Consider the following 13,979-nt stretch of genomic DNA (forward strand, 5'->3'; position numbering starts at 1 on the left):
TATTAAAAAAAAAAAGTTAGGAACCATTTAAAATAATAAGAAGGGCCTGGCAGCAGTGACGCATGCCTTTAATCCCGGCACTGGGGAGGTAGGGGCAAGTGGATTTCTGTGAGTTCAAGTCCAGCCTGGTCTACAGAGAAGTTCAGGACAGTCAGAACTACATTGAGAAACCCTGTCTTAAAAACAAAAACAAAACAAAACAAAACAAAAAACAAGAACCGAAGAGATGGTTCAGCAGTTAAGAACACAGCAGTTAAGTCGGCTGCTCTTCCAGAGGACCTAGATTTGATTCCCAGCACCCACACAGCAGTTCACAGTTGTCTAACTTCAGTTCCAGGATATACAGAGCCCTCTTTAGGCCTCCACAGGAACCAGGTAAAAAAGTGGTGCACAAACATCTACGCAGAAAAAACATCCATACATATAAAAAAATTTCAATTCATTTTTAAAAATTAATGTATACATTCCTTGGAGCTGGAGAAATAGATGCACAGATATACATGCATTCAAGCACCCACGTGCCTAAAATAAGTTAAAAAAAGAAAAGAAAAGAAAAGAAACGCAGCCAGGCACGGTGGTGCACACAGTTAATCCCAGCACTGAGAAAGCAGAGGCAGGTGGATCTGTGAGTTTGAAAAAAACCTGGTCTGCAAGGTGAGTCCAGGACAGCTAGTGCTACACAAAGAAACCCTGCCTCAACCCCCTCCAAAAAAGAAAAAAAAGCAAACAGAAAATGGGCTGGAGAGATGACTCGGCAATTAAAAACACTGGCTGCATTTGCAGAAGACCTCAGTTCGGTTCCCAGCACCCACATGGCAGCTCACATCCATCCGAGACTCCAGCACTAGGACATATGAGGACTCTTCTGACCTCCACAGGCTCTTGGATGCACACACACGGTGCACTTAAAGACATACAAGCACACACACACAAAATAAAACAGATATTCTTAAAGTAGTAACAAAAATAAAAGAATGAGGAAAATGCCCACCAGTGTCATGGAGATCGTTGGCTTTGGTCCTGGCCCGGCTGGCCTTGGCACTGTCATTGCCATGGGGGTCATCTTCATTGGTGAACAGCATGATCCTCTTATGACTCATCTTGACCTGGACGTCGCTAAAGAGGTTGGCACAGACCCAGAGCACTTCACTCAGAGAGTAATCCGATGCATGGCCAATTGTGTCTTGGAAATGTTTCTTTCCCTGCTGTCCCTTGAACCGGTCAAGCTCCAGCACTCGCTTCGCACCTGATGGGAGGCAGAGGAACAAGTGTATCCAGCGGTACCCTCACCACAGACTAACAGAGGCTGGAGCCCCTCCCCACCCAACCACCACAGAACTAGAGCAGAGGTGCCCAACAAGGATGCACTGTGCAGGAAAGCAGGTCCCCAGCCAGGATCAAAGCCGCAGCCTCCTCCAGGGTCCTGTCTGTTCAGCTCAGTGATGTTCTCACATAAAGGAAACCACGTTCTTGGATTACTGACCTGGGTTATCCAAATCTTGTAAGACATAAATGTTTTTGAAGTTCACTGAATTTTTGTCCTTCTTGGTTCCATAGAACACCACTGCCAGGAGATCCCGATCGCTACTTATGATCTTACTGGTGTACACGCTCTGGATACACTGAAAACACAAGCATTCTGAGTGTCTGCGTACCATGAGCCTTCTGTAAGTGCCTAGTATGGTGGAGCCCTGTTCAGTCTTAGTGCTGCTAAAGTCTGGCACGGTTGGCACATGCCCATAATCCCAGCACTTTGGAAGGTGGAGGCAGGAGGCTGTAGGCGTGTGCCATCATGGTGGGTTTATGCAGCCCCGGGGATTGAACTCCTGATTTTATACATGGTAGGCATGTACCCTACCAAATGATCTATAACCGCAGTCCACTTGTGCTCATTTTAAAACTGTGTTGCAGCTGGGCGTAGCGCTGCACGCCCTTAATTCCGGGACATCCAGGGCCCTGTTAACACAAAGAAGCCCTGTCTTGACAAACAAACAAACAAACAAAAAATTGTGTTCTGTTTATTACAAGTAATATTCATCTTCTCAAATTGTAAAAAGACTTGTTCTAAGTCCATATATGTATATGTGCATGTGTGTGTGTTGGTACTGGGGATTGAACTTTGCTGTCAACCTCTAAGCCAGCCTCAAAAGGACCTTATCCACACCAGAACAGCACTTGACTTTATAATCCATTTCTGAGGAGAAGGCACTTCCTGCCAAGGCTTACACAGATGGTGGGAGCAGCATATTCAGGGTACCCAGAATAAGATGGAGGCTGTCCTCCCACGTGGCTACTCTTTTCTGATGCAAGTATTAAGTAACCATCTGGGGTGGGAGTGGGAGGAATAAACCATCCTTGATGCAGAAACTTTCTAAAGAGTCCATGTTTTTACTTAAAAGTGGGATTTTTCAGGGCTGGGGAAATGGTTCATCAGTTAAGAGCACTGGCTACTCTTCCAAAGGACCCAGGTTCGACTCCCCAATCCCACATGGAGTTTCACAACTATATATAACTCCAGATCTGGGTACTGACACTTTTCTTATCATCCTCTGGTATCAAGCATACAAGTGGTAGACAGATATACCTGCAGACGGAACACCCATACACACAAAATAAATTTGAAAATAAATAAATTTTTAGATAAATATATTTTTAAAATAGAAATGGCATTTTCTGGGATTGGTACTACATATTTATAATACCAGTACATGGGAGATGGAGACAGGATGAATATCAGGATTTTTTTTCACGTATTTATTTCTATTTTATGTGGATTGGTGTTTTGCTGGATGTATGTCTGTGTGAGGGTGTCAGATCCCCTGGAACTGTAGGTACAGACAATTGTGAGCTGCTGTGTGGGTGCTGGGAATTGAACCCAGGTCCTCTGGAGGAGCAGTTAGTGCTTCTAACTGCTGAGCCATCTCTCCAGCCCCAACATCAGGAATTTAAGGTCATCCTTGGGTATAAAGTAAATTTTGAGGCCAGCCTAGGCAGCTCACAACTCCCTGTAACTCCAGCTCAGATGATACCCCCTTCTCTCTCTCTCTCTTACACATGCTCTCTCTCTCTCTCACACACACACACCACACACACACACTGATGAAAATTTTAAATTAACCAGGCAATGTGGTGCACGCCTTTAATCTCAACACTCAGTAGCCTGCCTGGTCTACAAAGTGAGTTCCAGGATAGCCAGGGCTACACAGAGAAACCCTGTTTCGAAAAACAAAAAAACAACGTAGAGTGGCACTAATCTGCTTTTGGCAGAATCTCACTATGGAGCCCTAGCTGCCTTTGAAGTCATGTTCTTCCTACTTCAGCCTCCAAGGTGCAGGTTACAGGCCTACGCCATCATTCCCAAACCTTTTCTACAAGGCGGACAGGACAACTATGAATCAAGTATGATTCTCTCTAAAAAGGAGATACTGGACCCCACATGAGGCCTGCGGATGAGAAGCAGTCTGACAGTCCTGGAAGCAGTGTGGACACTGCAGACTTCAGTCAGTCCAACAGGAGACAAAAGGCTCTTCCTGGGGTTCTGACCTGACTCCCACAGCACCTTACCCACCCACATTCTGCTCCACAGGCTTCTTCCTATTTGTTCTGTGTTTCCAGACAGGGTCTCACTATGTAGCCCTTGGCTATCCTGAAACTAGCTATGTAGACCAGGCTGGCCTCAACTCCTAAGTGCTGAGATTAAAGGCGTGCGCCACCATGCCCATTCATGCCTTGTAGAAAAGGCGGTCTTACCTGAATGCTCATATCAAAAGGTGTGATTTCATCTTCACCTTGAGATTCAAACATGGGCCTGGAGGCATCAACCAGAAAAATCAAACTGTCTCTTCCTGAATATTTATACTCTCCTATGGAGAAATAAATGGGAGAAAACATTTGCCTTTTGCATCATATTTAGTATGTTTATCACACACACAAAAGAGAAGAAACCCATAGAGCAAAAGTACAACCTGACAGATTACTGTAGGACAAACACACTTAAACCCACCACTCCCGTCAGGACCCCGAGCCCTGACAAGAGCCCTCAGTCTTTCCTACGTCTCCCTAAAGGAAACCAAGATCTTGACTTTTTGGTAATCATTCCCTTATTTTTCTTTATAGCATATGTGAATGCCTGGGTCCAAGTTCCAACACCAAAGTACATGCACTATATGTATCTATAATTCATCTAAGTATATATCTCAAATCATTAGTTTTGACTTACTTTTATTTCCTTTTAAAAAATTTAAGGGAGGGGCTTATGGGGGGATACAAAGTGAATAAAGTGTAATTAATAAAAATAAAAAAATTTGTGCCTCTAATCCTAGCACTTGTGAGACAGAGGCAGGTGAATCTCTCAGTTAAAGGCCAGCCTGATCTACAAAGAGAGATGTTTTTATTATTAGATGTATTCATTTTATTTTATATGTGAAAGTTTTGCTTGCATATATGTATGTAGACTATGTGCGTGCTTGGTACTCTCAGAGGCCAGAAGAAGGCATTAGGTCCCCTGGAAATGGAGTTATGGATGGTGAACCACCATGTGGGGTGCTGGGAATAGAACCTAGGTCCTCTGGAAGAGGAGCCAGTGCTCCTAACCACTGAGCCATCCCTCCAGCCCTTGGGAGTCTCTTCTTCTGAGGTTGAGGGAAGTTTTGTGGTACAAACCTGAAGCTGGGCCCAGATTCCAGGCAAGAGGCAGGAGAAAAGGTGGAGAACAGGACATGTGACCTGTGGCCACCAACACCCGTTTTCATGTAAACCCACTTCCCAGGAGTTATCAGGAGCTCAAAGTCAACATCAGTTACCAGGGAGTTTGAAGTCAGCCTAGTCTACATGAGACCTTGCCTCAAAAAGAAATAAATAAACAGGAGCTGCAGAGGTAGCTCAGCGGTCAAACCAGTGGTTAAGAACACCTGCTCCTCTCTTGCAGCTGCCCCAGGTTCATTTCACAGCACCCACACAAAAGCTCACCACCACTTCCGCTCCAGGAGAGCCAACTCCCACTTCTGGCTTCCTTTTGCACCTGACATGCACACACACACACACACACACACACAAAATAAAAATAAATGTTTAAAACAACCAAAAATAAGTAAAAAAAAAAAAAAAAAAGACAAAAATGACCATTTATTGAAGATTAATCAGTGACTAGTTAAAAAAAAATAAAGGGTTAGAAATGTTCATTGACTGAACAGGACCTGAATAATAACAAGTAGCTCTGCAAAAATCAAAGGGAGAAAAATTATTTTAGATTATCTTGGGAGAAAAGGGAGGGCTGTCAGACAGCAAATACTCCCAGCAAAAAGTGTAGACAGTAAAAAAAAGCAGGAAGAAAATCTTTCTTCCACACAGACCACACCACGTGACGAGGCCACTTACCACCTGCGTCAGGGCTCTGCTCCTCCTCTTCGTCTTCGTCGCCATCGGTTTTGTAGTAGGATTCCCACTCTGACATGTTGGCTTGTCACTAGGCAAGAGAAGTTATGAAGGACAAATTTAAACAAAACAAAACCCGAGGAAGGTAGCTCTGTGGCAAAGCGCTTGCCTACCTATGCCACTAGGAAAATAAAATAAAGGAAGGAAAAGAAGAAACGGACTCCTAGGGTCTTTTTAGATCTGCTCAAATGCTCTCCTGCTGAGAGCTCTGGGTCTTTGAAGGGGCAGAGGAATTAGCATGGGAATCATCCAGTAGCAGCTTCCCCTTGGCTATCCCTTAAGGATGCTGCAGGACCAATAAGTCTGGGGTGAGGGTCGGGGGATCATGGAGCAGCTCAACCGGGAAGGTCCCATCTCCAGCGCCGCCTGGGCTGGGAGGGTGCTTGGTGGTCTGGCTAAAACACTCTTCATTCCTTCCCCAGGTCTCCCCCGACCTTCAGGCAGAGACTCTCAGTGAAGTCTCCACCACCAGTCAGTTCTATGCCTCCTCCTGGGGTAAAAGACGTGTCTCTTCCGACAGACACTCCTACGCGGCGAGGCAGAGGGCCCCGCGACACAGCGTGCAAGCAAGGCCTCCGAGGCATGCCGCACCCGACACGTACCTGCTTTTGCAGCAAGTGAGCAAACCACCGGGACGGCAGAAGGCGGGCCCCGCGTCCGCGCGGGCTCCAGCTCTCGCCCCAATCAACGGCGTCAACGTCATCACGCACAAACGCCCTTGTACTCGCCCTGCGGACACGCCCACTCCCAGCCCGGGCTTCCACCCACATCCCCTAAACTGCACCGCGCGCGGCCAGAGAAAGCCCCGCCCCTTGCCCGAGGCCCCGCCCCCGCCAGCCCGTCAGCACCGAACGCACATGCGTGAAAGTGCGTCCCCGCCCCTGCCCCCTGTTCTGTGCGGAGTCTCCGGGATCTCTGTCACCTCACAGAAGTCGTTGCCGGTCGCGGGTGTGGGGCGCGAGTAGCGCAGGGCCGCCTTCCCCCCCCCCCTCAGGCCGGGCTCCGGCTCGGTCCCCCGCTCCCTCCTCTCCCCACCCTGGTCGGGTACCCGAAGGTCCAAGCCGCTGCCGGCTGCCCGAGGGCCATCGTGGCCGCCGCCACGGGTCCTGATGGAGCCGCCGAATCTCTATCCGGTGAAGCTCTACGTGTACGACTTGTCCAAAGGCCTGGCCCGGCGGCTCAGCCCCATCATGCTGGGTGAGGGGACCGGGGTCAGCGGGAAGTAGGCAGGTGGCCGCCGGCAGATCGCTGCCGAGGGGGGGTAGAGGGACCCACGGGTGGGAGAAAAGACCCATTAGGGCAGGGAAGAGAGCGGGATGGAGTTCTCTGAGCCCCTTTTCCAGCTTCACGATCCAAGCCCTTGTAGGGTCCCGGCTGGGAGCAAGTTAGGGACTGATCTTGGCGAATCCTCTACACTCCTTCTTTGGCTCAAAGTAGAGAAAGCGAGGATGTCTCCAGCGCGTGTCCCCGGTGGTGGAAGCGACACTGCAGATCCTCTGGCGGCTCTCGGAGTGACTGCCCTCCGCGCCAAAAGGAAACTCCCTCTGCAGTCCTTGGAGTGGATGGGAAGGCAGAGGGCCTGAGTACTCGCGCGGCTCCAGGTTAGGTCAAGTCAGGTCACCCTGAGCCAGAACTTAGAACTAATCACATTCTGTCCGACAATGCGGTCTTCGCTCAACAGCTAATTGCTTTTGACCAGATGGTGAGAAAGCAATTCTGGGGGAAGACGGGATCCTGTTTTGTCAGTGAGGGTTAGTTAAGGGGAAGTGTTTGGTTTGCGCTCAGGTTCGAATGGTTTAGCGCTGAGAGAGATAACTTCAAGTCAGATACCAAAATGTCTGTATCCCATAGGATTTGTCAGGTTTGCCCTTTCAGGTAATGACGGACAGGAAAGGAGTTCAGGGATTGACAATCACGTAGTTTTGCACCGTCCAATCGATAGTGTTTCCTGGCCTAGTTCTTCCTCAGTGAAGGCAAGGGGCAGGGATCAAGGAAGCGAGGCAACTTTGGGGGCCATCTTTTTGTGATGTGTCACTGAGCTGAACTTCATTAATCCTTCCACCCTGGGGCAGTGAGTGGTTTCTAAATTTGGCTTCACATCAGAATCAGCTAGAATGTTCGTTAAAAACACAAGCACCTGACTAAGTATGAGGCTCACTCACTGGAGAATTCCTGCTTGGCGCACATGCTTCAAGCCCAGGGCTTGGTCTGTAACACGGAAGCAAAAACAAGTGCGTTCCTTTCCAGTGTATATTGTTAAATAAAATCGGGGGAAATGTATTAGAGTCAGCCAACTGTAGTGGAACACACTTGTAATCCTAGTACTAAGGAGGCTGAGGTCAGAGGGCTGTGGTTTCAAGACCAGCAATCTAGGCTACATAGTACATCGTGTTAAAAAATAATAATAAAATAAAGAAAAGGGAGCAGGAGAGAGAGATAAAATTAAAACAATTCCTCTATCAAAGAAACTGGTAACCGGGAGCTAATGGAAACTTTGCCCTGAACTTTTTCTCACTGTTTCAACACATACACTTCTGTAAGTTTTAAATGTGTGAATCGTAGAGCCACATTTTACAAATACTGAACCAGAATCTTTGGGAATCTGTATTTTTAATGAGTTTGTTGGATCACTCTTTATGTAGCCAGCCCATTCCATTATCAGAGAGAAGTTTGGACCTAAGTCATGGGTTGTTGGCAGGGCCTAGTGACTCGGTGGTAGAGGCCTTACCTAACATACACAAAGCTGGAGTTCGGTCGGCAGCACACCTAAGAAGAAAGGCAAATCTGAAAGCAAAACTTCCAAGTACTCTTTGCGTTGTTTGTTTGGGAGGCTTTTGAGTCGTTGGTAGACTCTATCAGTCAGGTTCTAGCTATGTTCCTTGGAATGCAGCCATTTGTTTAGTTTTATCACAGGAAGGCATTGTTTATTTCCTCCACCCATAAAGCCTCCCCTCCCCATCCTGATTATTTTTGTCCTAATACCTAATAGTTATTGTTCTTAGCTGACAGAGACACTAGATATTGTTGTTTCATTCATTAAACAAATTAATTTGAGTGCTTAGCATGTGCTCATGTTTAATGTGGTAATGTTTAATGATGTGGGTGGAATGAACAAAGATGTTTGCAGTCATGGTGTTAGCTAGCGCAGTGTGTGTGTGTGTGTGTGTGTGTAAAATAAGAGCAAATTGTGATCTGTGCTAAATGCCAAGGTAGAAAATAATATCAGAGTCTCATTTTAAATAAGAGTTTCAGAAGCTGTGACTTAAGCTGGGAATACAGAATGAAGCACAGCAGTCTGTGGAGGGCGATGAGGGAGTTAGTGTTGTAGATAGAAGGACTGACCAACCAGGGTCTAGGGCAGGAAAGCCTGGCTGCTGGAGGAGCTGAAATATAGCAATAGAGTGTGGTAGTAAAGAAGGAAGTGAATAAGGCAGGTGAAGCATTAGAGTAGCCTCTGGGGTTTGGACCCAGACACTTCAAATACACTGGGCAAGCAGTCCACCTCCAAGCTACATCCCTAGCACCTCTGTTCTTTTAACTAGCTGTGATGCTCTAGAAGGCACCAGCCAAATATGAAACGTCACTAATTTGGCAAATCAGAGGTCCATAGCATTGCCTATAATTTTAATTCTCTTTTTTTCCTGTATTGTTTTTTATTCCCTTTACAAAACAAATGAAGGAAGAGTTAGGGAAAATCATTACTTTCCAAAGTTAAAGATGTACACGCATGCAAAATTAAAAAAAAAAAAATAAGTGGAAAATAGGCATTAACTTTCTGTTCTTTCCTCTCAGATACCTACAATCTTACAGTTGGGTATAACCTAATTGAGTTAGTTTCCATATATTAAGTTTTCATTCCTAAAATGCATTTGAACTTGAAAAAAAAATTAATTTGTGTGGGCTGGCAAGACAGACCATCGGGTTAGGACACTTGTCACCCAGCCTGACAACCTGACTTTGAGCCCAAGAACCTAAGGAGAAAACAGAATAGTTGAGAACTTGTCACAAGCCAGGCCGCCCCCCCTTTTCCTGAGTTATGCACACCAGACTCCTACTGCACCCATGTGAAATAGGTCCTTGTTATTTGTTCCAAGTCACCCAGCAGGTGAGTGGCAGAGCTGGGTAATGGGCACAACTTACTTCGCCATCATTTTGCTAATACCAACTGTCCAAGATAATGTGTTCCCTTACGACTAATGTAAAGTGGGTTCTTTGTTCAGATGCCCATCTGTCCTTAGACAGATGTCTCAAGATGGACTGAAAAAGATCTGGCCTCCATGTCTGTGTGCTACTCTCCTAGGACTCTGACCAAACCTCTTAGCCCTCCTTTTCCCAAAGCAAATTCATGTCACTTCGTCATGTAAGTTTCCCATTTAAGATCTTATCCGTGGGCCAGAGAGATGGCTCAGTAGTTAAGGGCACATACTGTTCTTGCAGAGGACCTGTTCCCAACACCCACATGGTGACACATGCACTCAGAGAGGCAGAGGCTGGCAGATCTTTGAAGTTCTAGGACAGCCAAGGCTACACAGAGAAACCCTGTCTCGAAAAAATAAATAAATAAATAGATAGATAGATAGGTAGATAAATAAATAAATAAATAAATAGATGCCTTATACAAGTTAAGTAAAAACATTTCGGGCCTGGGGAGATAGTTTAATGGATAAAACTCTAGTGATACAAGCATGGGAACCTGAGCTTGAGTGTGCGTAGCATGTGCTGGTACCAGCAGAGGCCAGAAGAGAGCACTGGGTTCCCGGAAGCTAGACATCCCTGCCCTATTTGGAGGATATGTGTCTCTCATCAAAGTGTGCTCTGCAGTATCTCACTTGCCTCAGTTATCCTTAGCATTCTAATTGAGTGGACAGTTTAACTGCACCTCCCCCCCCATATCACTATTTGGCTAATATAATTAGCTATTAAAATTTTCCTTCAGCTCTTCCTCTTAATAATTTTAGCTCCTCTTTAAATTTCCTGACCTCTTTTTGTGAAAAGGCACACAGAGAGAAATACAGAGGCCCTGGAGGAGTGTGGGATAAGATAGGGGCTCACTATGCAGCCAAGGCTGGTTCTGAACCCCCAGTCCTGCTGCCTGGGTCCTCAGGCTTAGCATGACAAGTAGCTTTACCCACTAAGCCATCTCCCTGGCCCTGAGATTGGCTTTTAACTAAGCTAACAAGTATCTAACCAGAAGTTTTATATGCATTCCTAAGTTATTTTTCCTTAGAAGCTAGTCAAATTGCTCTCAGATTAAAGCTGTTAAGGGTAATTGTATAGTAGACTGCTTAGCTAACATGCATGAGGCCTTGAGTTTGAAAAAAAAAAAATCACTAAATCTGTGTACATCTTGACAGAATGCAATAGAGTAAATATTTGGGTCTGTATACTTAGTTCCTAGAACAACAGCAATAAGGCTTCTTAAGTTTCAATTTCTTGAAAAGTAATGTGCATGTATGTATAAAATTAGATAATCATGTAAAAGAGATGACAGTTGCATGCCAAGATAAAGGCAGCAGGAGCCTGGAGCTTTTGGAGGCAGAGAACCTCACTCCTCAGAGTATCCAGTGACAGCTTAGTGCCCCTAAGGAGTGTGAACACACATGTGCGTGGTGCTGGGCCTCACCGAACTATTCCCTCCTTCCCAGTATTGATTATAGAAATGACTCAGACTTGGAGATTAAACAGAATTCATTCAAATGGGAATGTACTAATGCAATCAACTGTGCTTTGTTCTCGTTTTCATTGTTCATTGTGTGCTCACTGTTTGATGTCCACTGAAGGAATGAGGGAATAGCAGTCTTGCAAAATGCAAACCAAAATGGCTTGCAGGGCTCTGCGAACTCCTGTTTAATGTCTGCAGCCTCACCTGTTGCCATCTCATGTTTAACACGCACACTGCATTAGATTCTGCAACAAAATCTAGTTTTGTTGGTTAAAAACAAAAACAAAAACAAAAAAAAAAACTGCCATGTTTTAGTTAGGGTTATTATTCCTGTGATGAAACACCATGACCAAGGCAACTTGGGAAGAAAAATATTTATTTGGTTTACATATCCTGAATCCCAGTCCACTGAGGAATGCCCAGGTAGGAACTCAGACTGAGCATGAAGCCAGAGGCAGGAATTGAGGCCGAGGCCATGGATGGGGCTGCTTCCTGCCTTGCCCTACATGGATTGCACAGCCTGCTTTCTTACGGAACCCAGGACCACCAGCCCAAGGTGGCTCCACCAACATTGGCCTGTGCACTCCCCCATGAATCACTAATTCAGAAAATGGAGACATCTCGTTCTGATGTCTCTTCTCCCACAAACCTTTTTGGAAACCCACCATCCAGCTCTTGCTCACATGCCTCTCTCTTGTGCTGATACCAGCCTGGTTACTTCTGGAAGTACTTACCATCCTGTTTAGGACTGCACATTTTTTTCATCTCTATCCACAACCCCTGCACCCCCAACTAGACTAGAAGTTCCATGAGGCAAGAGCTCTGCTGAAGCCCTAGAGTCTGACATAGTCTTGTATTTCATGAATACTAGCTGGGTAAATGGTGGGACATACCCCAAGCCTTGCTAAAGCCCAGCTAATATGCATGGGCAGCCATTAAGAGGAGACCCTCTCCACACTAAGAAAAGGAGCTCTGGAGATTTGGTTTGGTTTTTTATATGTATGCATGTTTTGTTTTGTTTTGTTTTTTGGGGGGGCTCTTGTGCACTGTCTATGCTGCAAAGGCCAGAAAAGGGCATTAGGTCCCCCGGAACTGATGTTACAGGTGGTTGTGAGCCACCGTGTGGGTGCTGGGAACAGAACCCCGGTGTCCTGGAAGAGCAGCCAGTGCTCTTCACCACAGAGTCCTCTCTCTCCAGTTTCTAAGGTCTTTGATTGTTTGATTGTTTGAGGCAACATTTCATGGGCTTAGGCTGGCTCTCAACTCGTGGTCTTTCAGCTTCCATCTCTTAGTGCTGGGATTATAGGCATGTGCCATCGTCCTGTATTTCTGTTCTCCACCAACCCAATACAAAGTCTCACTCTGTATTTCAGGCTGCTCCACAGCAATTCTCCTGCCTCAGCCTTCCAAGGAAAAGGATTACGGGTACTGCCACATCTGACTATAGTTATCTTTACTCTGGTGGGGGGGGGGGGGAAGTCCTGTGCTGACTCTAAAGGATCTATACTACACGGTTAGATATTTTTAAACAACCTTTTAAAATTTATAGATTATTTTGTGGTGCTCAGGTTAGAACTTGCTTCCTTGTGTATGGTGTAAGGCAAATACTCTACCAGTTCTTCTCATGGTGATTTCCTAGCCCCCCTTTTCTCCCCACAGACAAGAAGAGTAAACCCTTCTGCTCACAGGCATCTTATAATATTGACTGCAGAGGGCTACTTACATTATACAAAAGCTTCCTTTTACTCTTTCCCTGAAAATAAACATTCTTTTCAGGTAACACTTAAGTCTCTCTTACTGTTGGCGCAGTGCCAGTTAAAATACTGTTGCTAGGGCAGCGCTCTGTGACACAAACCAGGGCTGCACTTGATCTCTAGCAAAGAGCTAATGTGTTTCCTTTCCCTGCCAAACTGGAACAAAATGCCGCCTGCAAAGAGGCTTGTGTCTCTGGGGTCCCATCACTGCCACCCACTTAACTCTTCCAAATAGGCATTTGCATAGCAGCAGCGGTACGCTGATCTAGCCTGTGTATCTATAGTTTACCCCACTCTGTGTTTATGGGGGGGGTACTCACCCCAAGACTTTTATGTGCCTCTTTACTCTGTGTAGTGAAGGCTGAAGTAGCACCCCGTGCCCTACACCTGTCATCCACACAGGCTGACCCCCCATGCCTTGTTTTTTGCATCCATACTCCAAAGGCAAGCAGCCATGTGACAACCCACTCTCCGGCTTGCTGAGGAAATCCCAGTGGGAAATAATCCGCTCTGTGCTGTGCTAATATCCACTGCGTCTAATTCATGTCCCCAGATGCCTTTGTGCCCTACTTTCATAGCTCATACTAACCACCTCACCTTCTCCCGTCCGAATCTTGCCCAAAAAATTAAGATTCAGTTCAGCCTGCTTTCCTGTGGCCTTCGCTTTGTCAAGACCACGGTCCTCTATTTCCCCAAGGGTAGGCTCGGATGCAGCGAGCCTCACATTTCTACCTCTGCATCTCCATCAAACCCCTCTTCGCATCTCGCCTTGTTTTTTCATACTAAACAAAACACAGGTCTTGCTCATCTTTTCAAAATAGCAAATGTGTACTGTGTAACATTTCAGATATGTGGGAACAGGTCTGGGATGGGGCTCTTGCTGGCAAAGGACAAGGACCTGGGCTTGATCCCTTGAATCACATGAGCCAAGCATGGGGCTAGGTGCCTTTAATCCCAGCAGGTAGGGGTGTGGGAGGCAAGTGGATCAGGACTTAAGGTTGGCTACATAGCAAGTTAGAGGCCAGGTCAGAATACGTAAGACCTTGTCTCAGAAAAGAAAGAAAGAGAGGGAGAGAGAGAAAGAGAAAGAAAGAAAGAAAGAAAGAAAGAAAGAAAGAAAGAAAGAAAGA

At 46.1% G+C, this 13,979-nt stretch overlaps 2 protein-coding genes across 2 annotated transcripts; one reads left to right on the plus strand and one right to left on the minus strand.

The window, feature by feature from the left end:
* Positions 1-991: 991 nt before the first annotated feature.
* Positions 992-5,924, minus strand: LOC129678266 (X-ray repair cross-complementing protein 6-like; the record flags this gene model as incomplete). The annotated part of the gene is made up of 5 exons (XM_055608992.1): positions 5,868-5,924; positions 5,377-5,464; positions 3,751-3,863; positions 1,484-1,622; positions 992-1,246 (listed from the first exon to the last, which is right to left on the minus strand). Coding segments are annotated over exons 2-5 (583 nt in total), but the record flags the coding sequence as incomplete, so codon positions are not given.
* LOC129678265 (SH3 domain-binding protein 1-like) lies at positions 5,759-7,689 on the plus strand. Its single transcript, XM_055608991.1, has 4 exons — positions 5,759-5,812; positions 5,856-6,131; positions 6,302-6,630; positions 6,868-7,689. The coding sequence occupies exons 1-4, from the start codon at positions 5,759-5,761 to the stop codon at positions 7,037-7,039; spliced, it is 831 nt and encodes a 276-aa protein (XP_055464966.1). The 3' UTR covers positions 7,040-7,689.
* Positions 7,690-13,979: the final 6,290 nt, after the last annotated feature.

The sequence above is a fragment of the Psammomys obesus genome, unplaced genomic scaffold (genome assembly GCF_907164565.1).
Source record: "Psammomys obesus unplaced genomic scaffold, mPsaObe1.curated_primary_1811, whole genome shotgun sequence".
NCBI classification, from domain to species: domain Eukaryota; kingdom Metazoa; phylum Chordata; class Mammalia; order Rodentia; family Muridae; genus Psammomys; species Psammomys obesus.

Excerpts from the sequence above, each read along its gene's own strand:
- LOC129678265 (XM_055608991.1), top strand. The coding sequence starts at position 5,759 with ATGGAGCAGCTCAACCGGGAAGGTCCCATCTCCAGCGCCGCCTGGGCT. Across the intron at positions 5,813-5,855 it reads GCGCCGCCTGGGCTGGGAGG|GTCTCCCCCGACCTTCAGGC; the intron begins GTGCTTGGTGGT and ends TTCCTTCCCCAG. Across the intron at positions 6,631-6,867 it reads GCTCAGCCCCATCATGCTGG|TAGAGAAAGCGAGGATGTCT; the intron begins GTGAGGGGACCG and ends TTTGGCTCAAAG.